The 25,070-nt window shown below is 51.8% G+C and overlaps 3 protein-coding genes across 13 annotated transcripts; all 3 read right to left on the bottom strand.

Moving 5' to 3' along the window:
- Window positions 1-2,954: 2,954 nt before the first annotated feature.
- SYNE4 (spectrin repeat containing nuclear envelope family member 4) lies at window positions 2,955-7,021 on the bottom strand. 4 transcript variants are annotated; one of them, XM_077132051.1, is made up of 9 exons: window positions 6,785-7,021; window positions 6,563-6,697; window positions 6,244-6,394; window positions 5,591-5,734; window positions 5,203-5,397; window positions 4,877-5,128; window positions 3,995-4,072; window positions 3,268-3,326; window positions 2,955-3,182 (listed from the first exon to the last, which is right to left on the bottom strand). In XM_077132051.1, exons 2-9 carry the CDS (start codon window positions 6,685-6,687, stop codon window positions 2,999-3,001), a joined length of 1,188 nt encoding a protein of 395 aa, XP_076988166.1. In that variant the 5' UTR covers window positions 6,688-6,697; window positions 6,785-7,021; the 3' UTR covers window positions 2,955-2,998. The 4 variants fall into 4 exon arrangements, with proteins under 4 accessions (XP_076988166.1, XP_076988167.1, XP_076988168.1 ...); XM_077132052.1 differs by having other exon boundaries at window positions 5,218-5,397; XM_077132054.1 differs by having other exon boundaries at window positions 3,092-3,206.
- Window positions 7,022-7,131: 110 nt separating this feature from the next.
- Window positions 7,132-12,120, bottom strand: ALKBH6 (alkB homolog 6). Of its 8 annotated transcripts, none has more exons than XM_077132055.1 (7): window positions 12,046-12,120; window positions 11,390-11,467; window positions 10,992-11,060; window positions 9,627-9,687; window positions 9,109-9,260; window positions 8,746-8,862; window positions 7,132-7,556 (listed from the first exon to the last, which is right to left on the bottom strand). In XM_077132055.1, the coding sequence occupies exons 2-7, from the start codon at window positions 11,441-11,443 to the stop codon at window positions 7,293-7,295; spliced, it is 717 nt and encodes a 238-aa protein (XP_076988170.1). In that variant the 5' UTR covers window positions 11,444-11,467; window positions 12,046-12,120; the 3' UTR covers window positions 7,132-7,292. The 8 variants fall into 8 exon arrangements, with proteins under 8 accessions (XP_076988170.1, XP_076988171.1, XP_076988172.1 ...); XM_077132056.1 differs by having other exon boundaries at window positions 11,390-11,463; XM_077132057.1 differs by having other exon boundaries at window positions 11,390-11,564; window positions 12,046-12,081.
- Window positions 12,121-12,536: 416 nt separating this feature from the next.
- Window positions 12,537-25,070, bottom strand: CLIP3 (CAP-Gly domain containing linker protein 3). The gene is made up of 14 exons (XM_077132050.1): window positions 24,914-25,070; window positions 24,400-24,594; window positions 21,217-21,356; window positions 21,038-21,131; window positions 20,676-20,837; window positions 20,074-20,192; window positions 18,971-19,207; window positions 16,690-16,825; window positions 16,412-16,540; window positions 15,628-15,771; window positions 15,437-15,560; window positions 15,179-15,243; window positions 14,441-14,513; window positions 12,537-14,070 (listed from the first exon to the last, which is right to left on the bottom strand). Exons 2-14 carry the CDS (start codon window positions 24,563-24,565, stop codon window positions 14,016-14,018), a joined length of 1,644 nt encoding a protein of 547 aa, XP_076988165.1. The 5' UTR covers window positions 24,566-24,594; window positions 24,914-25,070; the 3' UTR covers window positions 12,537-14,015.

Below are 25,070 nucleotides of genomic sequence, written 5' to 3'. Positions count from 1 at the left end.
GCAAGTTCCCATACACCTGCTCAGTACCCTCCCTCAAACTGCAACATCCTGGGTATGGATGACCAGGATTTTTAACAGTGATATAACTACTATGGTTAGACTTTAAAACAGAGATCCTGATCTTTGGGGGATGTTCCATGAATTGCTTATGGGTAAAATTATATGATGTCTAGAATTGACTTCAAAGTAACCTAGGGAGGGTAGTGGGTGGGTTGGCCCTGGGTTAACAGTGGTTGTTGGAGTTGGTGGAGTCCACATGGGCTTGTAATGCTCTTCCTCCTTCTTCTGTTGTGTAAGTTCAAAAGTTACTGGAATGAAAGTTAAACAAAAACCTCCAAAGGTGCCCATTTCACTCAGACTAGAAGCCGGCAGTGTCCCATGAAGCCCCACTTATCTGGGCCCCATTCCCTTCCTCTCCTTATCTTCTCCTACTTTCCCTCTTAATACACACAGTCTAGCCATATTGGCCTTCCCATGTGCCAGGCACAATCCTACCTCAGGGCTTTTGCCCTTGCTGTTCCTGCTGCCCAGATCCATGTTGTCCAGTATAGCAGCCAGGAGCTACATGTGGCTTGGGCATTGGAAACATGCTTAGTGGGACCAAGAGACTAAATTGTAATTTTATTTAATTTAAATTTAAAAATGGAACTACTATAGAATGTTTTTTTTTCCATTAACACAACTTCAGGGAGGACTACATTTCATTTTAACTGGAGAATTTTGTTAAATTGAGATGTGCTATAAATGTGAAATGCATACCACCAGATTTGAAAAGTCTGATCAGAAATAAAGATGGTAAAAGATCTCATTATTTCTATATTGATTATATATTGAAGTGATATCTAAAAAAATAATTAATCACCTGTTGTTCTTTTTTATGCTCTGTGGTGGGGTCACATTTCATTATTTTTTCATGTGGGTATCCCATTATTTCAACACCATTTGTTGAATGTTTTTATATTGTTTGTTTGTTTTTGTTTGTTTTGTGGGAAGTGCATAGGCTGGGAATTGAACCTGGGTCTCCCGCATGGCAGGTGAGAATTCTACCATTGAACTACCCTTGCACCTTCTAATCACCTGTTCTTTTTAGATGAGACTACTAGAAAACTTAAAATTACATTTGCAGCCTGCATTACATTTCTATTGGACAGCACTACTCCTGAAGTCCAAGTGACTTGTTTCCTCACAATAATTTTCTATTAAGGCATAACTATAATGACATAATTGTCTCCCATGGCTTCTTCAACCGTTCTTTTAAAGCCCACTTTATTTTCCCCTTAACACGCATCATCACCTGACTAACTAGATATTTTACTCATTTGTCTTAACTTTGTCTCTTCCCCCACTAAAATGTCAGCCCTACAGGGAAAAAGGATTTTAGTTTGTCTCGTTCACTGCCATCTCCCTGCTCCTTGACCAGGCCCTGGCACATAGCAGGTCCCCAGTCAGTATGTGTTAGAGGAATGAATGAATGACACTTAATTTGCTCCATTACTAGGTCTGTTGGGTCAGTACTGCCAAGACTCTGCCTGCCCTCTTGGCTGGTGATCCCAGTGAGACCACAACCCCTTAATTAGGGGTAGAGACATGGCCTAGCATTTGAAGTAAAACAGACCCAGGTTTTTATACTGACTTCTGCTTCCTTCTTCCCTCTCAGTATCTCTTTCCCCCTTCTGGTGACAGCCCCCAGATTTTCTCTGGAGATCTCCACTTCCCACATTTTCGGCCCATGAGGTTAAGGCAGGACTGGCAGCTCCTGGCAAAGGTGGAGCATGTGAGCCAAGCCAAGTGAGACAGTCCTGGGGCTGGTTAGGACTGTAAGGGAGAGCAACCTCTGTTGATGGCCAAATTGGTGGGATGTATGCCTGGAGGTTTTGAGGGACACTCCAGCCACCACTAGGGTAAGACTGAAGCCAAAACACAGGAAAGAACTGAGAGATGGAGACATCATTTGATCCCCTGGATTTAGCCATGCTGGAAATCTTGAACTTTTCAATGGCCCACAAAAATAAATTCCCATTTCTGTTTAGGTATGTGGGGGGTGGACTTCAGTCACTTGTGCTGCCAGTGATTTCCCTTTTCCAAGCCTCAGTTTCATATTCTGTTTAGTGGAGGCACATAATTAAAGGCGAGGGAATCTGTGTTAAGTGCATATTCAGGAGTCCAACATAGGGCTTCTACCTCTGTTCTAGAGTCTGATTCTCTTCCCACTTCTTGATACCTTAAGCTCTGAGGAACGGATTGAGCCAGGGACCAAACTCCAGGAACAAGTCCTGGCAATTCAGCCTGCAATCGTCGCTAAGATCTGAGGAAAGCAGATTCCAGGTCCTGGGCTAGTGGTGGCCCAGCCCGGAAGTTCATCATGTGGAAAGTTTGAACACAGCATCTGTATGTATGTGGGGGACGGGCTATAGGAGATGCCTCTGGCACCTTGTTCATAACTCCCGCACCCTTCCTGTACATGCCTCTGGCTTCCTATGATAAGCACCTGTGCTTTGCCTGAGAATCTTCATAGGTGAGACAGGCCAGAAGCCCCGGGAAGTTAGTATCTTTAGGAACAGTCCTCAGCCAATGAGGGATGGCAGCTTCCTTGCCCCTCGGGTGGAATAACTTCGAGTTTGTTCCACACAATCTCCCCCAGGACCCAGACTAGCAACCAGTTCATCAACTCACCCAATTTTGGCTCTCTCCCTTCCCTGTCTCACTTTCCCAGGCCCCTACCAATCTTCCTAGGATCATCTCTCAAATAAACTACTTGTACTTGAATCTCTGTCTCAGGGTCTGGGGGAACCCAAACCAAGATGGGTTGATTCACAGGTTCTGTGTTATATGGTCAAGGCAAAAAGGTTTGTGGATTCAGGCAGGAGTGTATGTGCTGAGGGAGTGGGACAGTTCATACACATCAGGGCCTCATCCTAGATTCTGGGTTTTCAAGCATCCAATATCCTCGTAAATCCTTTGACCATCATCATTTTTTACACGTGTCTTGGCTGTGGACTCAGGTTGGGGGGGCACCGTTGACATAGCTGAGCACCAGGTAGGGGGTCCTAGCCAGTTGGGCATGAGAGTAGCACAGGCCCCCTGACATGGGTAGGAGCAACATGGCACCCACCAAGAGAAGGAAGAGGAGAAGGAAGAGAAGGAGGAAAGTCTGGGGTCGCCGGGATGCAGGAGTGGAGGTTCTGCAAAGGGAAATGCAGTTTTAGCTATACAGGTGGGCTGCCTCATGAGCCCTGTCCCCCACACCCCCAGGCCCAGGCATCTCACCCAGGATCCACCTCTAGCGTCACATCCTGGGGCTTGGGAAATGCTTGTCTCTTCTTGTCCTAAAGGTAGACAGCAACCAGCAGCAGGATGGGTAGAAGTGATGCTTAGCAGAGACTTTCCCTTACTATAGACTTATAGGACTGGACTTATATCTCCGACTTGCCTGGCACCTTTTCTATCCCTAGCACTCCATGTAGGTTTGGAATATGTCTGTTGTTTGTGCCGGCACTACAGCCAATCCACTTTTTCTTGATAACAGTGGCTCAGTTGCTGGGGGTAGGGTCATGCCTTTCTACAGTCCTTTGGGTTCAGGTATGGCTGATCCCACACCTCCCCCCTCCTATGATTGGGCATCTGACCCAGATCTGGCCAATCAGAGCATGCCATCCACTAGGCCACTATGATTGGTTCAAGGAACCGCTGGGCAAATAGGGATTAACCCTGGGACTTTGGCTGTTGCATTTTCCATCCCTAGGGGTAGGTGGGAAGTGAGCATGTAGCTGCTGGTGCAGTCATTTTTGCTGAGATGGAAGCCACTTTGGGGAAGTAGAGCCAAGAAAGGGAGGGACTAAGCCCTGCCAGCATTTGAAGTCTTGAATTCAGCAATGCCTGAATTTTTCAGTAACATGAGAAAATAGCATCCCCTTTTTTGTTTATTCAGTTGGGCTGGGTTTCTGTCACCTGCCCTCAAGATTCCTGAGTGACACCTGGCTGAGGACCAGCTTACCTGAGGCTTCCTGAGCAGGGAACATCTTCGGTGTCTTGCTAAGTATCTCCGGTGGCCAAGGCCTGACACAATCACATTCTGTGGGGAGAGAGAGGTGTGGGGTCATTGGAGAGCCAGCAGCAGAGACACAAAGTTGGGGAGGAGCTAGGATAGGGGGAGTTGACATAGTGATAAGATTCTGGGGAAGAGAGAGAGAACTCAGGGGAAAGACAGAGAGACAGAGCCCAGAGAAACCAAGTGGGGAGAGACATTATTTATTCATTCACTCAACAAATATTTAATGAGTGTCGATGGCATGTCAGGCACGTCTTAGTAGCTTGAAACACAGGGGGATTTAAACAGGCAAAGTCCCAGCCTCCACAGAGCTTATATTCATTCTAGTGGGAGAGAGACTGCAAATTAATAAATAAACGTATAATGCTCAGATGTTGTGCCATTAGGAAAATAAGAGGAAAAAGAGTGATGATGTTTGATGGTTAGAGCAGGCCCCTCCAGAGAGGTGACATTTGAGCATGTGGAGTGAGGGGGTGAGTCGGGCATGCATCTGGGGGCTTTGAGATGACAGTGAATTTGGAATGTTTAGAGAAGAGTCAGGCTAGTGGGTAAGCAAGAAGGAGATAAGAGAAAATGAAGTCGAGGATGGAGACAGAGAGAGATGGGAGAGAGAGAAACAGAGTGAGATAGAGGAAGACACAGGGACAAAGAAAGACAGGTGGACAGAGTGAGGGAAAAATTGAAGCACCAAGACAGAAAAAGACACTAAGGGACAGAGATAGAGAGAAAGCCCCAGGCAGCCAGACCTCCATGAAAAGGAAGGACCCTGCTAGGGGCATGGAGAGGTGCCCTGTGGGTAGCTGGTGGGTGAGTGCCACCTGCCCTCACCTCAAGGCTCTGTCCCCTGCCCTGGGAGCCCCTGTGGCCGCACAGCTCACAGGGAGCCCCTGGTGTCCAGCATGACTTTCCGCTCAAGGGCCCAAGGCCCCCCACATCCCCTGCCGGGTCCCACTCCAGCTCTGAAGAGATGGGGAGACCACCACCAGGTGCCCAGGGTCCCCAGATCCCACCACGTCCTGGCTTGTCCACATCCTCCTCATTCTCCAAGTCCTGGTCCAGCATGTTGGCCTCCTCAAGCACCTGGGTCAGAAAATAGAGGTCACTGGGGTTGAGGGATTGGGGCCTGGGCTGGGGGCCACCAGAATGGGGCATACCAGGCTATAGCTGACCAGCTGGGCCTGTATCCACCACAGGTGCCAGAAGATGCTGTTTCGGTGGGCTCCAAGGGTCCTCAGGACCTTCTCCAGGGATGCTTGGGCCTGAGGCTCACTCCTCTGTGATAGCCCTTCACCGAATGCCAGCAAAGCATCTGCACGCTCAGCTGCCCCACAAAGGTCTGCCTGTAGAGCCTGAGGACACATGGACATCACACCCCCACACACACACCAGGCCCTGGAAACCCAGGATCTGGGGTAATACTCCACCCTATTTCCTACCCAAAGACCTGGAACATGATGGAATAACATCCCATCTCCTACCCTGGGAAGCTGACACCCATTCCTGTTGCCACCACTCCCCCGTCTTGGCCTCCTGCCCACCCACCTGTAGCTGGACCATCCTGCTCTGGGCTGATGCCCAGGGTCCCAGGCCTCGCTCCAGGTCCTGTAGCCGGAGGCCAAGCCCCAACAGGCAGAAGTGTAGGCTGTCCCACTCAGCCTCCAATTCCTCCCAGACAGAGATGGGGTACTGGGGAAAGCAGGGAGCCAAATCAGGACCAGTGGACTGACAGATGTTTTCCCCTCTCTGTCACCCCATTTCTGCAGGCTCCTGCCTTCTGGATGCTTTCTCTGCAGCAGTGTCCACTTGTGGGTCCACACCAGGGCTGAGAGGTTCCCACTCAGGTCCTTCCTAATGAAGACTTCAAGTTCAAAGTTTCCAGGTTCTCAAGACTCCTGGAAATGTGGCTATGCTGGGCTGGGAGTTTGGACAGGGAGGGTGTGATAGGACTAGGTGCCAGGGTCAATGTCGAAGTACTTCTCTCCTGGGCAGTAAAATACTGCAACATTTCTATACCAGTTGGTAAAGAATCATTTCCCTGACCTCGCACACCCCCACCTGCCCAGAGTGTCTCTGTCCCCACAGATCCCTGGCATCTTTCTAGAATCATAGAATCATTGCCTCATTCCTAGTATGGAGGCCAGAGAGAAGTGGGGCTGGCACTAGGGTATGAAGCAGCCTGGGTCACCTCAGCTCACCTCAGGGTGTTTTCCCCCAGCTGGGTCCTCATGAGAAGATGGCTCTGGTGATCTGTGGGGGGCAATAGCAGACTCAGAGCCCCTCAATCCATCCTGGAAGTGCTGGAAACTGTCCAAAGAGTCCTGGCTCAGTTTCTTGGCCTGCTCAGGCCTGTGAGGTAATAAGGGTATTGAAAGGCCCCTGGGTGAACCTCAGTGCCCCCACTATCTACCCCATCTTGTCCCCATTCCCATCTACCTTGCCCAAATCCCCAGGAGGTTGCAGCCACAGGAATTCTCACCCTCTTGGGACCCAAGTTTCAAAAGGCCCAACCCCCACCTGATTCTCTCCTCTCCAGCAGAGCAGATGGTGCATCCATCAGTGTCTCGTTCCCTAGGGGCTCCAGGAGGGTGGCTGAGGGGCTCTGAGGGGAGTTTAAGGCCCAGAGGTACAGACAGGGCCATAGCTGGGAGCCTGAAGACAGAGAGTAAGATGAGGATACTCAGTAAGAGCCCTTTCTCTATCCAGAGGTGTACCCCAGACCTCCTTAGCAGGACTTACCCAGGCCTGGGGCAGTCAGGGAGGCCCAGGTGTAGGCTCCGCCTCCTCCCAAGAGAAACCTGGGGCCAGGTAATTCAACGCCCAACTCAGGTGACACCAGCACCACTTAACTCTTTCCTTCCCAGCAAGACCAGAGCATGGACTTCCCAAACCCAACTCAGCCCATCCCAAAGGTTCCAGATATAACCGTCCCCTTCCCAGGAACCTGGATTCTGCCTCCCCACTAACTTAGTGACCCACATATCTGCATCAGCAGGCCCTTCACCCCATCCATTTATGGCCCCAGATGCAGTTCCCTCAGGAATCCCAGCAGCTGTCCTCACCCCAAAAAAACCTTAAAACCAAAGAAGGATACTTTTGGTTTATTTAGCATGGGATCTTTTCCTGTGGTTCCCATGAAATTACTGGGAAAATAAAGAAGTTGGGCAAGGTGGGGACCGGAGCCGCCTCTGCTAAGGGCACCAAGGCCACAGGGTGGTGGCTGCCCCCGGGGTTAGGAGCCCGGCAGTTACTTGCCGAGCTTGAGACCCGCGCGCAGCACTCGGGGCACACGGCGGATGGTCAGTGAGACCCGAGTGCCGCGGGCCAGCCGGGCTCCGGGCCACGCAGATGGGCAGGAGGCTGCATTGGGCGGCAGGGAGGCGGCGTCCAGTGCGTCTATGTGGGCCGCTGTGATGCCGTGGAGGAGGTGGGTGTAGGCGGTGCCACGGAGCACCAACAGGCTGCGCGGTTCGAGCAGTAGCGAGGTAGCAGGCCTGGGGGGTGGTCGGGGCTGCGGGACGGGTTGGTGGGTCAGCAGGTCTCCAGAGGTCGGAAGTGGGGTGGAGTGCCGGAGAGAGGTGAGGAGCTTTCCCAGCTCAGGAAACCAGGGTCAGGCAGCCCCAGGGGCAAAGACAGAGGGGCAAGTGTGTTTCCAGGGAGCTCCCAGGGATTCCAGCTTTGTGGTCCCTGGGTCTGGGAAGGGCTACCCGGAATGGTGGGGCGTGAAAAATCAGCAGTCTCTTGGGAAGAGGAAGGAATTAAGCTGCAGATGGGGCCATCCAAGGGTCCGCGGGTTGGGGGGTTGAGGGTGGGGGATGCTACAGCTGTGATCTCCAAAAAGCTGGGACTGGGATCAAGGGAGCTGCAGCCCCCAAGAAACTGGGTGGAATAGGGGCTGACAAGGGAAGGCTGAAGCCAGGACTGGGAGAGGACAGAGTGAGGAACAGGTGAGCCAGCAAGGGTGTATCTGTGGACAGCAGGAGGTTTGAGGACTGCTGGTACAGGAGGAAGGGGTCAGAGAATCATGGAGCATATAGGGTTAACAGGGGAAGCTCCAAGGAGCAGACCAGGTCAGTGTGTCCAGGGGAGTTTCTGTGAAAATGGGGTGTCAGAAATACAGGGCTGGTACCCAGAAAATACCTAGAAAAAGAAGTCAGGATGCTACTGTCATGGACAACCCCTACAAAGGGGAGCCAGGATATCTTGGGGGCAGGGGAAGGCCTCAGAGCAGCAAGTCATGTGTCGAGGGGCCAAGTAAGATCTGGGGATGATGCAGATCATATTATTGGAGTAGTGGCAAGAATGTCAGTGTTGGGATGCCTTGTGCAGTGGGCAGAGTCAGGGTGTCTAGGACAATGTCTGGGGCACCCTATGAGTGAATGGCATGAGGTTTTCTAAGGACATCAGTGTTTATCAGAGTACTGGGGAGTCCTACATGGGGTTTGTGTGAACCTTGGGATACTGGAGCCCTCTGTGAGTGTGTGGGATCAGGGAAATTTCCCTCATCAGGTGGGGGTACTGGGCCATCTGTGGATTCTGTGGTGTCCAGGGCACCCTGCAAGCAGATAAGTTGTATGTCTGGAATGATATGGGTACACCCAAGATGAGGGAGGGGAGAGTGTCTGGGAGAGTGGGATCAGGCATCTTGGAGGATGTGGCATGGCAGAGTGGTTGGGTTGGGGCAGCATCTTAGGACCCACCTGCTCTGAAGTGTCATCATCCTCTGGCTGCCGCGGCTCGTAGAGATCCAACATGGTGTGAGAGCCCAGGCTGATGGTGCTGACAGTCGGGTAGTACAGTGGACCATCTTCATGGGGCTGGGGAGTGGGTACCAGGACTGGGCAGGGCAAGGTTCCCCCCACCCACCCTCCACCGCCATCACCCTCTGGGATTAAAGCAGGACTCCCAAGCTCGGGATAGGGAGATGAATATCTGGTTGGGGTGTGTGGTAGCTTGATGAGTGAAGAGGGTGGTTTGTAAACATGATGCCCTGCCCTGTGGTGGGTCAGAGGTCTGGGAGGAAGCAGTCACCGTGGGGACTGGGGGTGAGGGTATGTGGTTACCATGATGCCCTCCCCAGGCAGATACTGGTTCACCAGGACATGGTTGGCTGGGAGACCTCCAAAAAGGCTGAGGTCAGACACTTTGTCCACGTAGCGCTGAAGCCACAGAGGCAGCCGCTCAGGGATCATCCCCCGGGGGTGGGGGAGCCCACCTGGGGAGGGCAATGGGGTCCTGAGGGCACCTAACCAAGGAGCCTGGTACCTGGAGCCCCCCGTTAGGGTATTCCAGTGATTGACAGCACCCTGACTTCCTCGGGGATCCCTGACCCTTTGGAGATCACTACCCAACCCCTCAAAGGTTTCCTGGTTTCTCCAGACCTCTGGACTCTTTGAGATACCCTCAACTTATCCAGAAATCTCCAACCTCTCAGGTCTGACACTGACCTTTCAGAATCCTCCTGGCCCCCTGGAACTCCTTGAGCTCTCAGGACCCCCAATGTCTTAGAACCATTCAACCTCAGTCCCCTGCCCCAGCCCACATCCCAGAATCACCCATGTCCCCAGCCAAGGCCACTTACCCCAGTTCTGTAACTTCCTCCCAGAGAGTTGGGTCCACTTTGGCTTTGGGGCATTAAAGACCTGGGAAGTAGGGAAGCATATCACTCCTTTTTCAGGATCACCTGATCTTGATTCTCCCACTCAGACCAACATAGGAGCCTTTACATGGGCTGGAAATGGGGGCATATCTCTCAGTGTCTGTAGTCACTCTCTAAGACAGGTGTTCCCAGGATTTTTGTGGTTTACCTTCTCCCCTGGGGGAACCTCTGGCCCCAAAGCCTACCTGTGTCAACTGGAATTAAGGAAAGATACTAGGGCTGCACAGTCATAGTCTGAATCTACTTAGAGCTCAGGGGCTGTACTGGGCTCTTTCAGCCTAATAAATAGTCTACGTTCTGTAATTTCCTGATTCCTGGGCTATCTCAGCACAGCCTGAAATTTGCTGGTTCCTATGGCCAGGAGGAGGGAGCCCATAAATGGAGCTACGTCAGCACAGCAAAGAGTATTCTGAAAATCGAGAATGGGCTATTTCAGCACAAGAAGTTTACAGCCAATTATCTCCTAATTCCCTGCTATTCTGAGATATGCAAATTCTCCATTCCCAAGAAACCAAGGGTCTGGAATAGGATATCTCAGCAAAAGAGTCTGTGTTCTGTAGACAACTTGTTCCTGGAACTCAAGCTAGACTGAGCGACTCCGTGCTCTATAAACTCATTCCTAAGGATCAGAGGTTAGCCTGCAAAGGGCTAGCTGAGCTTAGTAAATTCTTCTTTCCACAAACCTTAAGAGTATAGACTGGGCTATCTTGGCACAGATAATCTGTGCTTGATAACCTTGTCTGAGTCTATGCTGAACTGTATCAACACTGGGAAGAATTTACTCTATAACACTCTGATTCCTGGGCTATCTCAGTACAGAAATCTAAAGACTAAAAATCCTTTATTCCACAAATCTCAAGATTCTGAACTGGGCCATTTCAGCTTAGGTTTAGAAATCCCTTTTCTCTAAGATAGCAGTAACAGACTATCTCAGCACAGGGAGTATAAGCCCTTTAACATCCTTTTTCCTGAACTCTGGGGTTGCACTGGGTTATTCCAGCACAAGAAATCTGATCTTAATAATATCCTCATTGGGGGGGGGGGGGGGGTTGAACTCCATAATATCACCTCCTTTCTAAGAATCAGTTTAGTTTTCCGTAAGTTCCTTGGAAAAAGTTCTTTGTAATAGGTGCCAGCGGTCCTGAGAGAAGAACAAGGAAGGCGGGGATGGCTGTGTGGCACCCTTCTTCCTGCCGGAGTCTACACTGCAGTGCTGAGGACTCTCACATAGGGGCTGGGGGTGGGGAAGGATCTGGGAAAAACAGACCAGGAGGATGTCAGGGTCACCTGTCGAAGCAAATACTCCTCCTCTTCCTTGGAGATGAAGTCTGGGACATAGTAGATTACAGGTGGTGCCTAGGATGAAGAGACACCCCTGAAAGTGTGGCCCTTCAACTCACATTGGGACCCTATCATCACTGAGTAGCCCTTTCCTCTGGGATGGGGTTCAGGATGTCTTCAGACAGGCCAAGGCCTGGACTTAGTGCCTATTGGCGGGGGGTGGGGTGGGGGTAGGGGATGGGGGTGGCAAGGGGGCTGGGGGGTGGGTGGGACCCTGAGGGTAAGGATGAATTTAGAGGGAGGGAGCAGTCCCAGCCCACGAACCGGAAGTCAGCCTGCCTGTCCCCATTTTCTGCTATCCTCTAGTCCCCACTCTCACCCACTGCACCCCGGGTCCCATCAACCTGCTCCACCCTGAATGGTTCCAGGGCTGTGATCTTGGCATCCTGCTCCTCCATCTTCAACAACTCCTCGCACCCTGTCTGGTGGGGAGGGGAAGACACTCTGAAGTCACCAAGCTTCCACCCTCAGGTCATGATCCAGCCTTCTGCCCTGTGCCTTCTGCCTCCTCTCGGCCCTCTTATGAAATTAATATGGTCTTTAAAACCTGAGGCCTCAGCAACACACTGAATGAGCTCCCAGGTTTCCTGCCCGGGCACAGTGAAACCCCAAATACTCCCCAAACTGTCTACCAAGAGCCCATCGAACCACACACTCAGAACATCCTCTGGCTCCCTACAGGGAGACTCTCAAAAGCCCCAAGCATCGACCCTCAGAAAGTGCCCCCCCCCCATACATCCATCCTTAGCTTCCTCGGATCCCCCCCAGTCTGGACCCTCTCAGACGTCTCTGCTCCGAGCGACCCCTCACCCAAGCACCCTTGGACCTCCAGCCCTGCGACTGACCTCTCTCAAACCCTTTCCTCCCTAAACCTCTTGCGTCCCCCACTCTTAAGTCTTCTAGGGCCCCACACTCTGAGCCTCCTCAGACGCCCACTCTGAGCTTCCCCAGATCCCCGATCGGATCCCCATCTCAGTCCCCGGCCACCCCCAACACTGACCGTCCACAACTGTCCCCTCCAATTTCCAAATTCAACACTTCCACCCCCTTCCCAGCCACTTCCGCCCTACGTTCCTGACGCAAGACGACTCAGACCAATGGGAATACGCGAAGGCCTTACGGGCCCGCCTTCTACCAAATCGGCGTTCTCAGAATTCGTCCGCCCCTTCAGCCTTGTTCAGGGATAGGCTGCGCCTCCCTCTAAACTATTGGGGGACCATCGGAGCCAGAGCACCGTCCCGCACCAGTCAAAGAGAGCTACAGAAGCGAGGCCGTTCACGCTGCTGAGGGGCCTGGATGGGAAGGATAGCCGCGGCGGTTGGCCTCAGCGGGTGCAAGAGAGGCATTTAGAAGGACTTTCCGCAGGCTAGGCCTTCCCGTGGCCACGCCCCCGGGAGGTGCGATTTAAAGAAGGACTTCATCTCCCATCCTTCCTCAGCAAGAGTACAGAGGCAGGGCCTTAACTCTTCAAACACTGACCCGACACAGAGAGGCCATAGAAACATCTTTATTGAAGGGGACAGGGGTCATGCTAAGTTTGGGAACATGCAGTGAAGGGGCAGTTGTGAGCTGTCCTTGATAGTCAGGGCCCCAGGTCCTCCCATGGGCTGTTGGTACGACCTAGGTGTTTTGGGGTCCTTTGGGGCTAGTGACTCAGATCTGATGTCTTGGACCTGTGTCCAGTTCGTAGACTGAAATGGGGACTCCAGGATTTGGGGATCCCCTCAGGGCCTTGAGGCCCTTACTGTATTGGAGATGGAGGCTTTAGGATTTGGGGTTTCCATGGGGCTAGCGCTCTTGAAATTTGGCTGTCAGGATCCATGGACTCAGGGCATAGGGTCCTCTAGTTTCCAGGGACGGGAATTCCTCTGTTTGGGGTCTCCTGAGGCCTGTAAATAGGGCTTGAGTTGCCCTGGGAGCCCAGGATACATATCCCCAGATTGTGGTGTCTTCCATCCCAGGCACAAGGACCTCCATGATTGGTGTTTCCTGGGGGCTTGGGAATAGATTGTTTAAATTTGGGATTCTCTGGGAACTTGGGGATTCTGTGATTTGGTGTCCCTGAGAGTCAGGGCATTGGGGTCTTCTAGAGGCTGTAGGACTCGGGGGCACAGGAGAGTTTGGGATCTATGTACTCTGGGGTTTGGGGTCCCCAGAGTCTCAGAATGGGGCCTCCAAATTTTGGGGTCCCCCAAAGGGGGAAGTCATTACTTAAAAAATAGAGAATTTTCTGGGAGCCTGGCCAACACAGAGGCTGTGGGCCGTGTGGGGTGGGCTTTATACAAGGCACTGGGGGTTTCTTGAGTGTGCAGAGGGTAGGAAGACTTGGGGGGGTCCTGCAATTAACACTTCCAGGACTGTTTTGGTGTCTGTAAATTGGGATGAAAGTGGGCTGGTTAAGATGGGTCTTTTCTTGAGGGGCCTTTGTTAATGGAGGGGGTCTGTGATTAGGGTACTGAAGTGTGAGGATTTCAGAGTGACCATGGGGTCACGACATCTCAAGGGGGCTGAGGTTAAATGGGGTATAGTGACATGAAAGTTTTTACCCTGGAGGTGTGATCTGTGTTTATTTCAAAGGAACTTGGGGGCAGTCTTTGTTAATGGGTTTCGGATCCAGTGATGGGAGTGACTCAGAAATGCTCTGTGGAGAAGCATTATGTGTAGAGGATCACTGTCATTTGGGGTTGACAGGGAAATCTGTTAATTGGGGGGTCCGCTCTGAGAGGTTGGGGATGGGGACTAGCCTGAAGGTGCTATACTCAGGGAATCTCTTTCTGGGTGACATGGGGTTTGTATTTGGGGGTTAACATGGGAGAATCTGTTAATGGGGCCTCAGTGATTGAGGATTGGCTAATGGGGTCTCTATTCTGGATGTGTTACGAGGGATCTCTATCTCAGGGTGACTTGTGGGCTCCATGTCTCAGGAGATGCTAGAGAGGGTTGTATGTCTCCATCAAGTATCCAGGGCCTCTAAGACTGCATCTCCGCTCTCAGCATCCAAGGAAACCAGCAGCAGAAGAGCAACCTAGAAAGGAGGAGAACCAGGTCACACCTTGATGCAGGGTGCAAAATAATCTGGATCCATTACCCTCTGGCTCTTCACTGGGTATTTGGGTTGACCATTCTGGATTCTACCTTTACCTCCCTGGTTGGGTTTTCTCAGCCTCGGGGAAGAGGTGGGGTAAGGTTCTGCTTCCTCTATTGCCCCTTAAAAGTTGAAGTCACTGGAAGTCAGTGTGGGGCCTCACTCCCTAAAGACTGTTTCTGAGTATGTTTTCTTAACCTCCATTTCCAACCCCAGCCTCTCTCCTGGGTGTCAGACCCCAGTGTCAGTGGCCTTGTGGATGCCTCTCCCTGAACGTCCCACAGGAGAGGGGTATGGGTTGACCACGCACCTGGAAATGGAATTCTCTGATGTGATGTCCTTTGGGGTACGGACCGTAGTGAAGGTGCGTTTGGGCTGCGTCACTGGAGTGGGAGGGGGGTGCAAGGTCTCAGGTGAAGGGATGATACATGGGGCCCCGCACTGCCCCTTGGACCTGAGGTACTCCACTGGCTCAAACACAAGGATCCTCCCAAACAACCCAAACCCACTCAGACTCTGCTCCCAAGCCCCTTGCAGACTCTGGTTTTTTAACACCCAACTGGATCCTTGTCATTAACAACCATTGAGACCCCACACCCCCGGGAGCCATGCAATCCCACACCCATTGACACCTGTCCACCCTTGTTATTAACCCATATCCCCAGTACCCCCCTAGACCCCTTTTCATTAATAGCAGCCATTTTCCAGCTGTCCACCCAGACTCCCTGTCATTAATACCCACCAATGTTCCCAGTACCCACATTCCCTAGGCCCCACATTCCCAATACCAATAGCATCTGGAGCTCTTGTCAATAATAACCTCATGTCTCCCATTACCTTCCCATGCCCCCAGTGCCTGTCTAGAGTCTCGTCATTAGCATTCCCAGGCCCCAAGCACCTATCCCCTTTTGGACCTTGTCTCATTTTCCTGGACCTGTGTCCCCAGTGAAATACTGGGGACTGTCAACAGCATATACCTGAGAACCCATGACCCCTTCCTCCCACCCCCAGACCTACACTTCTCCCCACATTCCAGCCCCCAACTCACTTGTCACTTGATGCACTTTTTTGGCTCCGATGCTGTCCCCAGGGGGGTCAGTTGATCCACCAATCCTGGGGAGACAGGGGGAGATGAAAGAATCAGATCCACAAGTGGCCAGAGTCTGACTGAGAGCTGAGCCCCATGGACAGAGCTGGGGTGTAGTGTATCCACACTGCCCTGCTGGTCCAAGAGGATATTTACCATCTGAGGGGGCCACAGGGCCCTGGGTAGTGCCTTGGATTGGGGGTTGGAGTCTGGGCTCACCTCTGAATGCGGGATGCTGGCGCAAAGACCCCATGCCGTGGGGGGCAGGTGAAGTACCGCACACCGAAGACGGAGCCATCATGCTTGCCCGTGGGCTGGTCTAGCTCGATGCCATACCAGTAACCTGCCGCAGGCAAATGTCAAGATGCTTCGTGGCCCTGCTTGCCCCCAGCCCGGTGCCCCGCTCTCACCTGGGGCAAAATCTGTCTTTCCGTAGAAGCGCACAACTCCCTGCTTCTGGCCCGCGACGAGGACCTGGTCTCCGACCTCAGCCTTGACCCCCTCACGCTGCTGGAGGCTGCCCAGAGATGGGGATGATGGAGACTTCTTCTTGCCTGGTGGTGGAGGGTGCAAGGGGTGGGAGCCAGCCCTGGGGGCTCCATGCCACCCGGAAAACCCAACATAAGAACTTTACCCTGACTCCAATCAGGAATACTCCAGAGCCTTCTCTAGAACTAGGGTGGCTTTGGGCTTGAAGGAAAATGGAACCCAGACACCAGAGAACTCCATCTCCAAAACTAGGAGGCACCTTTAGGCATGAAGGGGAAACTGATTACAGAACCTAGAGAAACCCAAAATCCTTTCTCTGAACTGAGAAGTTTGGGGTCAGTGGAGAAACTGAATTACAGAAGTCAGGAACCCAGAAACTATTTTTTAAAATGAAGAAGGGGGAAGGAGGATTCGGGTTGACAGTAAATCAAGTCATAAAATCCAGGAAACCCACAGATTCTTCCCTAGAACTGGGAGGAAGCCTCTGGATCTGAGGGGAAACTAAGTTACAGAAGGCCAGAAATCCACCAGTCCTTCCAAGAACTGGCCAGTACTGGCCCAAAGGATAATCTGAATCATAGAAGTCAGGAACTTAGAAATCATCCTCTGAAACAGCAGTGTGGTCCTGAGGAGTCACAGAAGTTGAGGTACCCATAGAATGTCCCCAAGCCTGGCTCTCCCCAATCCTAAGGATCCCCCCCTGACCTTTGTGCTCCCTGCGGCCTTTGCCGGTGACTCGGGAGAAGTCCATCCGGGGAGTCCGAGGTGTGGAGGTGACAGACGAGGGAGGTGCGTCCACTGCCTTGGAGATCTTGGACACAGAGGCAAAAAGACCTGGGGGACAAAGCCTGGGCTGGGAATTGTCCAAGCCTTTGCCCTGCCATCATTCCCCAACCCCTATTACCTTGATCAGCAGCATTCCAACTGCTGAGAGGACACCCCTCACCCCCCCTCACCCCACTGAGGCCCCAAGTGGAACTGACCCTGCTTGGGGGGGCAGATGAAGTACCGGACACCCCCAACACTGCCATCGTTCTTGCCCTCGGGTTCGTCCAGCTCCACGCCCACCCACTGACCACTGGCGAACTCGGTGGTCCCACAAAACCGCAGTGTGCCCGTCTGGGGAGACAGGGGAAGATATGGCTTAGGGGACCTTGGGAGGCCTAGAAGACCACAGGCACACAGGCAGCATGATGGGTGAGCCCTGGATTCGAATCTCAGCTCAGACGTTACCATTTATAGTTATATGATTTAACCTCTCTATGCTTCAATTTCCTCATCTGCAAAATGGGGACAAGAATAGCCCTTACCTTACAGGACTGTATAGAGCCACCCAGCACAATGCAGTGAGTAGCCACTAGCCTCACAGGACAAATTTAAATTAACTAAAATTAAGTTAAAAATTCATTTCCCCCCTCCCACTAGCCTTATTTCAAGTGCTCAATAGCTATGTGACTTGGGGCTACTTTATTGGATGGCATAGAAAGGGAACATTTCCATCGTCACAGAAAGTTCCAGTGGGCATGGCTGTTAGAGATAAAGTCCCCAGAACAGGGCCGGTGCTGAGTATGGGATAAGTAAGTGTTGGCTATTATTATGCTGTAACTTTGGTCAGGGGACTTCCTGGGCCTCGGTGTCCTCTGTAAAATGGGGATAATAACAGAACCTACCTCATGGGGTGGTTGTATGGCTGAAACATTTCTAATATATATATAAAACTGTCTAACTGCAGTGAGTCCCCAATGAGTGTGGTTATCACCATCATGCAACAATGGGTGAGGCTCCTTCACCTCTCTAAACCTCAGTTCCTTGTCTGTAAAATAGATTAATAGTGCCTACCTTGAAGGGTTGCTGTGGGGATTAAAACAGTGCCTGGCTCCCAGAGAACGCTTAGTATGTACCAAGCCCTGTTCTGAGAACTTTATGCATTTGAATTCATTTAAACCATCCACAAACCCATGAGGAGGGCATTATTATTATTCCCATTTTATAGGTCAGGAAACTGACCCCAAAGCATGGAATAACTGGCCACAGATACCACAGCTGAAAAGTGGCAAACCTGCAATTTGCTTGAGCAAATCTCTGGGTCTGAGCTCCACCACTATGCTATCCTCCTTCTCTAAGGGGCAGTGGTTGTTATTACTTATCTTCAAAAAAAAAAGTTTCACTCTCAGAGCCTCTTACAGTCTTTTGGGCTGTGAAATGGGGAGAGTCAACTCAAAGCTCTTTCAGAATTGTCATCTGGATTTGATCAGATCATATACTGAAAGCTTTCTGGATGAGGCTGATGTGCAAAACTGTTCCCTAAACTAGGCAACAAAAATGTGGCTTTTATGGTGAACTATGCAAGAAACAAAATCCAAATTCCTCCCAGTAGCCAGAAGCCTGGATAACTCCCCCCTAATCACACTACCCCTTCCCACCTCTGGGCCTTTGTACCTGCCATTTCCTCTGTCCCCATAACTTTGCAAAGTGAGTTCCTTCCCATCTCCACCTTAGACATCACCTAGCCTTCCTGGACCATCCCAACTAAAACCACTCCTGCCCTCAGTCAGGGACGATTTACCAAATCCAGCCATTTAATGGCTTTCACAGTCCTTGTGCTGTCAGAAATGATCTTAAACAAGGGTTTACTTTACTGTCTTTCTTTAATAAGTGAAGCTCCCTGAGAGCAGGGATGGGGCTGACATGGCCCTTCACCCCTGAAGACAGAGTCTGAGGAACACCATACATGAATGGAAGTTGGAATGCCTGGATGAATAAGATTCTCTCTGACCTCCTGGCCTTTACACCTGTTTTCCCTACCTGTGACCCCTTTCTCTTTTCCTTTCCCTGGGCCACTCCTCTTCATCTTCAAGTTGGGTACATTCCCATCACAGCCTGATCACTATTGCCTGTACTTTCCCAGCCAAAGTCCTGACTACTCTAGAAGGGGAGGGGAGGCCTGACAGGGGATCATCAGACTCAGGAAGACCCACAGGTACACGGAGCAGCTCTGTTCACTGTTTGCTTCCCCCATCACAGCCATGGCCACTCGGGGCTGTCACTGTCAAGTGATGATAGGTCTATCTCCCACCCTGGACCAAGAGCTCAGCAGAGGCCACAGAGGAGGCACTCAGAGAACAACTGTTCTATGAAATAAAGGGGAGTGTGAGATGGGGGAGGCAGGCAAAGGGAAGAGTCTGTACTTTGCCCAGGGACCCAGCTCTGAGGGTTGATGGGGCTGAGTCTTGTCCCTCCCCTGCTCCACCCCAAGTCCCTGACCTTTTGGCCATCGAGTAGCACACGGTCTCCCAGGCGCAGGCCCAGTGCACTGAGCATGAGATTGCCTGGAACATTGTCATAGTTGGGCAGGGTAACCTTGGGGAGGGCACAAGATAATGGCACAGCCTCCTCCAACAGTGTCCGCAGCTCCTTGGCCACCAGCGCTGCCTCTGCCTTGTCCAGGGACATATCCATGGGGTCCGGGACCACCTCAGCTGGCACCTGTCCCTTTCGATTCTGGGGGCCAAGAAGAAAAGAGGGAGTGGGGACTCAGTGGCACAGGCTGCGTCCTCAGGGGAGTCACACACCCTGAGACCCTGTGTTTGTGATATAGCGGGGAAATGCCTAGGTCACACCATGGGCCAACACAAGAATAAGAAGGGTGAGGCATTAAGGCACAGACCACAGCTCCAGGGAAGTCTGTCCCTGAGACCCTGGGCTCGGGATGTGTGTAAAGGAATTGAGGATGAGAATAGGGGTGGAGCCAATAGGTAATGAGGGTAGTCATCCCCCAGAGACCCAAAGCCTGGAATGGGGCCATGTGGGCTTAAGCACTGAAAATGGTCAGGGTCGGGGTCAAACTCTGGGCTAATGGGGAATGAGGAGAGGCAGGGCCTTGGAGGATCAGACCATGTCCCCACAAGATATCTGTGCCTAGGATACTACTGAATGATAGGTTTGGGATGGGATCTGGAGGGGTCAGGAGTCAAAGATCATATTGAGAGGTTATAGAGAGCCCAACCCTGTTCTTCACAGAGGGCCTCAACTCTACTTTCCTCGTGATCTCTAAATGCTGTCTACACACAGCCACGCAGGTCAGCCAGAATTGAAAGATATTCCTTACTGGGAGATGCTGGGAAAGTCCCTTAATCTCTCTGCCTCACCATCCCCATTGTAAAATAGGGCTCATAAGACTTCACCTGGCACATGAGTGCCAAGTTAAGTTTCAGCTTTAAATCATTTGTTGAATATATTGGTGATTTTTGTAATATTCTGGGATCCTTAAGAAATGCTGGTGGTCCTGGGCCCTCTGGTTCTCTGCAGAGGCCTGCTGGCAGGAAGGGGGGAGAGGAGGGAGATAATGGGGGCCAGGGTGGCAGTACCCGCAGCGCTGGGTTGGCACCATGCTCCAGCAAACATTTGGCGGCACCCAGGCACAGGTTGGAGGCCGCGATATGCAGCGCTGAACCGTGGTTGAAGTCACTGCATGTGGAGTTCACCACTGGGAGGTGGGTGAGAAGAGGGTTCTGGTGAGCCCCCCCTGACCCCCTACCTCCCAGCCTTCTTGGGTCACCTCTTATCCCTGTGGTCCCGGGGTCCACCCCACCTCTGCCGCAAAGCCCCGCCCACAGCCTGGAGCCCCACCCTTTGCGTGTCAGCCACCCCCTCCCGACCAGTTGCTGCCCTTCCCTAAGGCTGTGGACCCCAGATCCCCATTTCCCACGCCTCCTGACTCCAGCCTCCCTCTCCCTCTTCTCGGATCCCCGTCCCCTCTTGCCTCCCAGGCCTCAGCTCTGCCCAGTCACTCGGTGTCCCCGCCTCCTTAACCCGGGCCTCCGCTTTCTTCACTCCACATCCCTGGCCTTCCTCCCCAAGTCTCTGTTTTTGTCACCTAGGTTCCCGCCCCCCTTATCTGGTCCTCACTCCCTTGGGCGCCCTCCTTCTCCTTCCAGCCCTGTCCCTCCCCTGGGTCCCGCCCCCTCACCTCGAGGCCTAGCGCCCTTGAGGAGCACACGCACGAGGTCAGGCACGTCAAAATAGGCCGCGTAGTGAAGCGCGTTCATGTTGGTCCAGCGGCTTCGCAGGGTCACGTCGGCGCCCAGAGCCAGCAGCTGCTGTGACAGACGCACGGCCGCCGCGGGGTCCCCTGTGCGACAGTCCGGGTCAGCTTGGGCCCCTTTCTCCAGGACGTGGACCCAGGGCATGGGGACGGAGGCTGCACTTTGGGATCTCAGGTCCCACGTTCAGGATGGGAGTCTTAGGGACTGGATTCTGGATGGTTTTAAGGGTGTTGAGTCTGGGGGCCTGGGGCTTGGGGTTCATGGTTTGGGGACCTGAGGCCCTCACCGACTCCGTGGGCCCCAGCCTTGCATGCATAATGCAGCAGGGTCATGTCGGTCAGTCCATCACGATCATTCACGTGGCAGCCTCTACGCAGAATCTGGGAACACCAATGGACCAAGGAAGGTTACCCAAACACGTGGGTACCCCTTGCCCTCCCTTCCTGCCCTCCCCAGTGATCTTGCCTCATTGCCGATGACGTCAATCTTGTGCTGGACTTGGGGCACCCACTGGCGCACAATGGCAAACAGCTCAGGAATGGTGGTCTGGGGGTCAAACAGAATCTCCTGGCACGCAGGGTCATTGGGGTCGAAGAAGGTGAAGGCTGGGGTGGCGAGAGGTTCAAGGTCACCCTAGGCAAGCTGACCCCTCCTTCTATCTTGAGGCAAGGGAAACCCAGGTCCTTGCCTTTAAGACCTCCTAATGCAGAGTCTCAAACTGGCAGAGTGTGGGCCACCATCAACACATAGGCATTTTCTGTGTGGTCAGCATGAGGTTTCAAAATCAGGTTTCACATAAAAATTTGGATGCCCATGTTTCTTAAAAATTGAAGGATTTCCAATTGGCCTTTTCCACATAGTAGCAAGCCCAATGCCTTGAAATGCCCACTGTTCCCCTGGCAGCCTCTGGGTAGTGTGGATAAGTCTCCAGTGTAAAAAAAAAAAGCCAGAAATCCTTTTTTTTTAAGAAAAATCTCCTAATTCTTCAAATACTGTGCAGTCCACATACAATGCATCCATGAGCAGGATCCAATCTGTGGTCAACCAGTGTGGCGCCCAGAGGAACTTAAATCTCCCTCCTTTAGACTGGAGGAGTGGGAACTGCGATGGGCATCCCTCTCTGGGGCAATGTCAACACCCCAGCCTGGCAGATGGTAGGGATGTGTGCACGTTGAATAAATGAGCAAATGAATAACCTGACCACACAGAGCCCAGGGAAGTGTCACATAAAACGTGTCTCCAGGAATTAGTCCATGCGTTCCTTTTAAAACCTGAGTCACGTCATAGCACTCCCTGGCTCCGAAATGCCCCCTACTCCCACCCCACAGCTCCCAACACACTCAAACTGCAGTCTAAAGTCCTCACCCTGCCCTGCACAATCTGCCCGTCACTCCTCTGCCCTCCCCCGCCCCCTCACTCCCGTCCAGCCACATCAGTCTCTTTCTGTTCCTCCAAAGTGCCACGAAAATTCCTCCCTCCAAGCCTTTGTGCTTTCCATTTTTCCCACCTAGAACAGTCTTCTCCAGATCTTCATAAAGCTTTACAGGTCTTTGCTCAAATGTGACCATCCTGTCTAAATCAGGACCCCTGTCCTTCTCCATCTACTATCCTATTTTATTTTTAAAATTATAGCACATATCTCTACTTAAATTTGTTTACTCCTCCCTTTCTTTGTCCCTCCTGCTTCCCCTTTCTCTTTGTTTTGTTTTGTTTTTTCCTTTCTCTTTTTTTCTCACTTGTCTCCTTCATTAGCACACAAATACCATGTTTTTGCATGGCCTTGTTCACCCTTATCCCTGATGTCTATGACAGTTAACTGGCACACTTAGGTGCTCAGTTAATCTCTGCTGAATTAATGCACACCTTTAATAAACAAATACCGAAGTCCCTCATGGAGTCCACCCTAGCCCTTGCTCTGTCCTAGACCACATACCAGATTCCCTCACATTCTGTGAACAAATCCTCCTTTTTCTCCTAGCAGAATTCCTTAGGGGCTTTGAGCTAGGGATTCTGCCCCCTAGCCACATCCAGCTGCATTTCCAAAGGAGATTTTCCAATTTCCTGGGGTGGAGTCCCACCCCCTAATCCCCCAGATGTTTCTTATCTTTATATCAGATTGAAGTCAACTTGTAGCCTCTCTGACCCACCTCTATGGATGACATGCCCTCAGGTGCTGTCCTTTCTGTCCCATCCTGGTGGGTGCCCCATCTCTAAACCTGGTGTCTGGTTTCTGAATTCACAGTTGCTGTGGATTTCCAATCAGTATCTTCTAAAACTTCCCTCCTACATTCAACTTTGGTTAAACTCCATCCTTCTCTACCTAGTAGCCAGAGAGACTCTGAAAAATATAAATCAGACCTGCCACTCCTCTGTTGTTAAATCTTGCCCTCCTATTCCTCTCTCTCTCATCACAGAAAATATCCAGAGTCCTCACTGTAGCCATGACAGCCCTTCCAGATCTGGCCCTTGCCCACCTCTCAGCTCAGCTCCGATAGGCTTCCTAATTTCAGCGCCATGATCTTCTTTCTGTTTCAATAACAGTTCTGCCTCAGGGCCTTTGTACTTACTGCTCTCTGCATGGAACTCTTTCTCCAGCTCTGCCATGGCTAATTCCTACTCATGCTCTGGGGCTCCACTTAAATGCCACCTCCGCAGAACTGTAACCCATACCAAACCCTGAAAGCTATTCTACAGCTAATTGTTGCGATGTGCTCTGAAATGTTTTTGTTTTTTTTTTTTTTTTGGTATATATGTTATTTTTCACAAAAAAAGAAGAAAAAGTCGACTGTGATGATAAAAAAAAAAAATCCTACCTCCTCAGAAAGACCTGACCTGACTGCTCTGTTTCAAGTAGCTGTCCCCAGTCATCTCTATCTTTTATTGTTTTTTCATAGCACTGACCCCAATATGAATGTATCTGGTTTATTTTCCATGAGCAGGAATCATGCCTGGATTACTCACTATTAAATCTCCAACACCCAGCATAAGGCTTCACAGAGGAGCACTCAATAAATATTGCTTGGTAAATGATTAGACACTTTCAGTTTCTCCAAGAGGGCACCCTCTCAGTTCCACACCCTCCTACCTCAGGGCTTTGCTCCAGTGGTTCCCACTCCTGGGATCCCTTTTCCCAACCCTTTCCTTGGTTAACCCTCTAGTCTCCTTCAAGTGTTACCTCCTCAGGGAAGCCATATCTTAAAAAGCTCTTGCAACATCCTGCTCTTGGTAAACACAATCTCCTCATGTCTTGTAACTATATATTTACATTGTATTATATTTTTATACTTATTTCTGTGGTTGTTAATGAGGACTGTGAGTTCTGTCAGGGCAAAGACTGGGTCTGTTTTGCTCTGTTAGTGCTGTGCCTCAACTCCTAGAATACAGCAGGTCCAAAGCAGATTTTTAACAAATGTTTGTTGAATGACTAAGTGATTGAATGATGTGTCATGAATCAAAGATTAGGATTATTCTAATTCCATGCTCTAAGGGGTGAATGCAGGGAGGCCCAATGGCTCAGCAGCCCAGTCTTCTCAGGACAACCCCCAAATACCCCAAAATGCTCCCAGCATCACCACCAGCAGAGCTCAGCCCACCCTCCTTGGCCATTAAAGACTCCAGGCCATTTTCTAGGGTGGGGAGGGTGATTACCGTAGTCTTTGGGGAGTGGGGCAGGTGCAGAGGGGTGCACCACAGGTTTCTGCCGGCGCTCCTGGGTGGGGCTGGGGACCCCAGGGATAGGCTCGTCGTCCTCCTCCTCTTCTTCTTCCTCCCCCCGGGGTGGTGGGGCCATTGGGGCAGGATCTGTCTTAGTCATGGTCCCCCGGGGGCGAGAGCAGACCAATCCTGGAGAGAGAGATTGGCAAGGGAGGGAACCCCCTAGGCTCCAGGTTCCAAACCCCTGGAAGCTCCTAAGGCCCAGGGTGGCCCCCGCCCCCCAGGTCTGGATTTTAGGTAACCATAAGGGATGGGACTCCCGTTTCCCATCCGGAGGGCCCGGGTATGTGGGCCCAGCGTCTACCATCTCCCCCAGGCCCAGCCCCCCATTCTTCTCCCGCGTCAGACTCCTTAGTCTCCGCCGCCCCCTCCCTGGGTTTGTTTATCTCAGGATGCAGGATGCTTCGCCCCTCCCCTTCTCCGCGGCCCTTCCCTCTTCGTATCTTACCTTGTGCGGCGGGGACTGAAGACGAGACGGGGAGACCGTAGGAATAACGGGGTGTCGGAAGACGTGATGGGGAAGGAGAGGGAGACAGAGAGAAGGGGACGAGGCTCTAGACGCCGACAGAGGATGGGGGTGGAAAGGAACGCTGGTGGCGCATGCG

The sequence above is a fragment of the Tamandua tetradactyla genome, chromosome 16, assembly GCF_023851605.1.
Source record: "Tamandua tetradactyla isolate mTamTet1 chromosome 16, mTamTet1.pri, whole genome shotgun sequence".
NCBI lineage: Eukaryota > Metazoa > Chordata > Mammalia > Pilosa > Myrmecophagidae > Tamandua > Tamandua tetradactyla.
Note: the sequence above shows the minus strand (reverse complement) of the source record. Positions and strands in the feature narration are given on the sequence as shown.

What these genes read in the sequence shown, in the direction of transcription:
- SYNE4 (XM_077132051.1), bottom strand. Translation starts at nt 6,687, where the DNA reads ATGGCCCTGTCTGTACCTCTGGGCCTTAAACTCCCCTCAGAGCCCCTC. An exon ending in GCAGGATGGTCCAGCTACAG is followed by an intron (nt 5,398 to 5,590) that starts GTGGGTGGGCAG and finishes ATGTGTCCTCAG; the next exon opens with GCTCTACAGGCAGACCTTTG. An exon ending in AGCTGGTCAGCTATAGCCTG is followed by an intron (nt 5,129 to 5,202) that starts GTATGCCCCATT and finishes TTTCTGACCCAG; the next exon opens with GTGCTTGAGGAGGCCAACAT.
- ALKBH6 (XM_077132055.1), bottom strand. Translation starts at nt 11,443, where the DNA reads ATGGAGGAGCAGGATGCCAAGATCACAGCCCTGGAACCATTCAGGGTG. An exon ending in AGGAGTATTTGCTTCGACAG is followed by an intron (nt 9,688 to 10,991) that starts GTGACCCTGACA and finishes CCTACTTCCCAG; the next exon opens with GTCTTTAATGCCCCAAAGCC. An exon ending in ATGATGACACTTCAGAGCAG is followed by an intron (nt 7,557 to 8,745) that starts GTGGGTCCTAAG and finishes CCCGTCCCGCAG; the next exon opens with CCCCGACCACCCCCCAGGCC.
- CLIP3 (XM_077132050.1), bottom strand. Translation starts at nt 24,565, where the DNA reads ATGACTAAGACAGATCCTGCCCCAATGGCCCCACCACCCCGGGGGGAG. An exon ending in GGCTGGGGCCCACGGAGTCG is followed by an intron (nt 20,838 to 21,037) that starts GTGAGGGCCTCA and finishes ACTGTCGCACAG; the next exon opens with GGGACCCCGCGGCGGCCGTG. An exon ending in CCAGCATCCCGCATTCAGAG is followed by an intron (nt 15,244 to 15,436) that starts GTGAGCCCAGAC and finishes CTGTCTCCCCAG; the next exon opens with GATTGGTGGATCAACTGACC.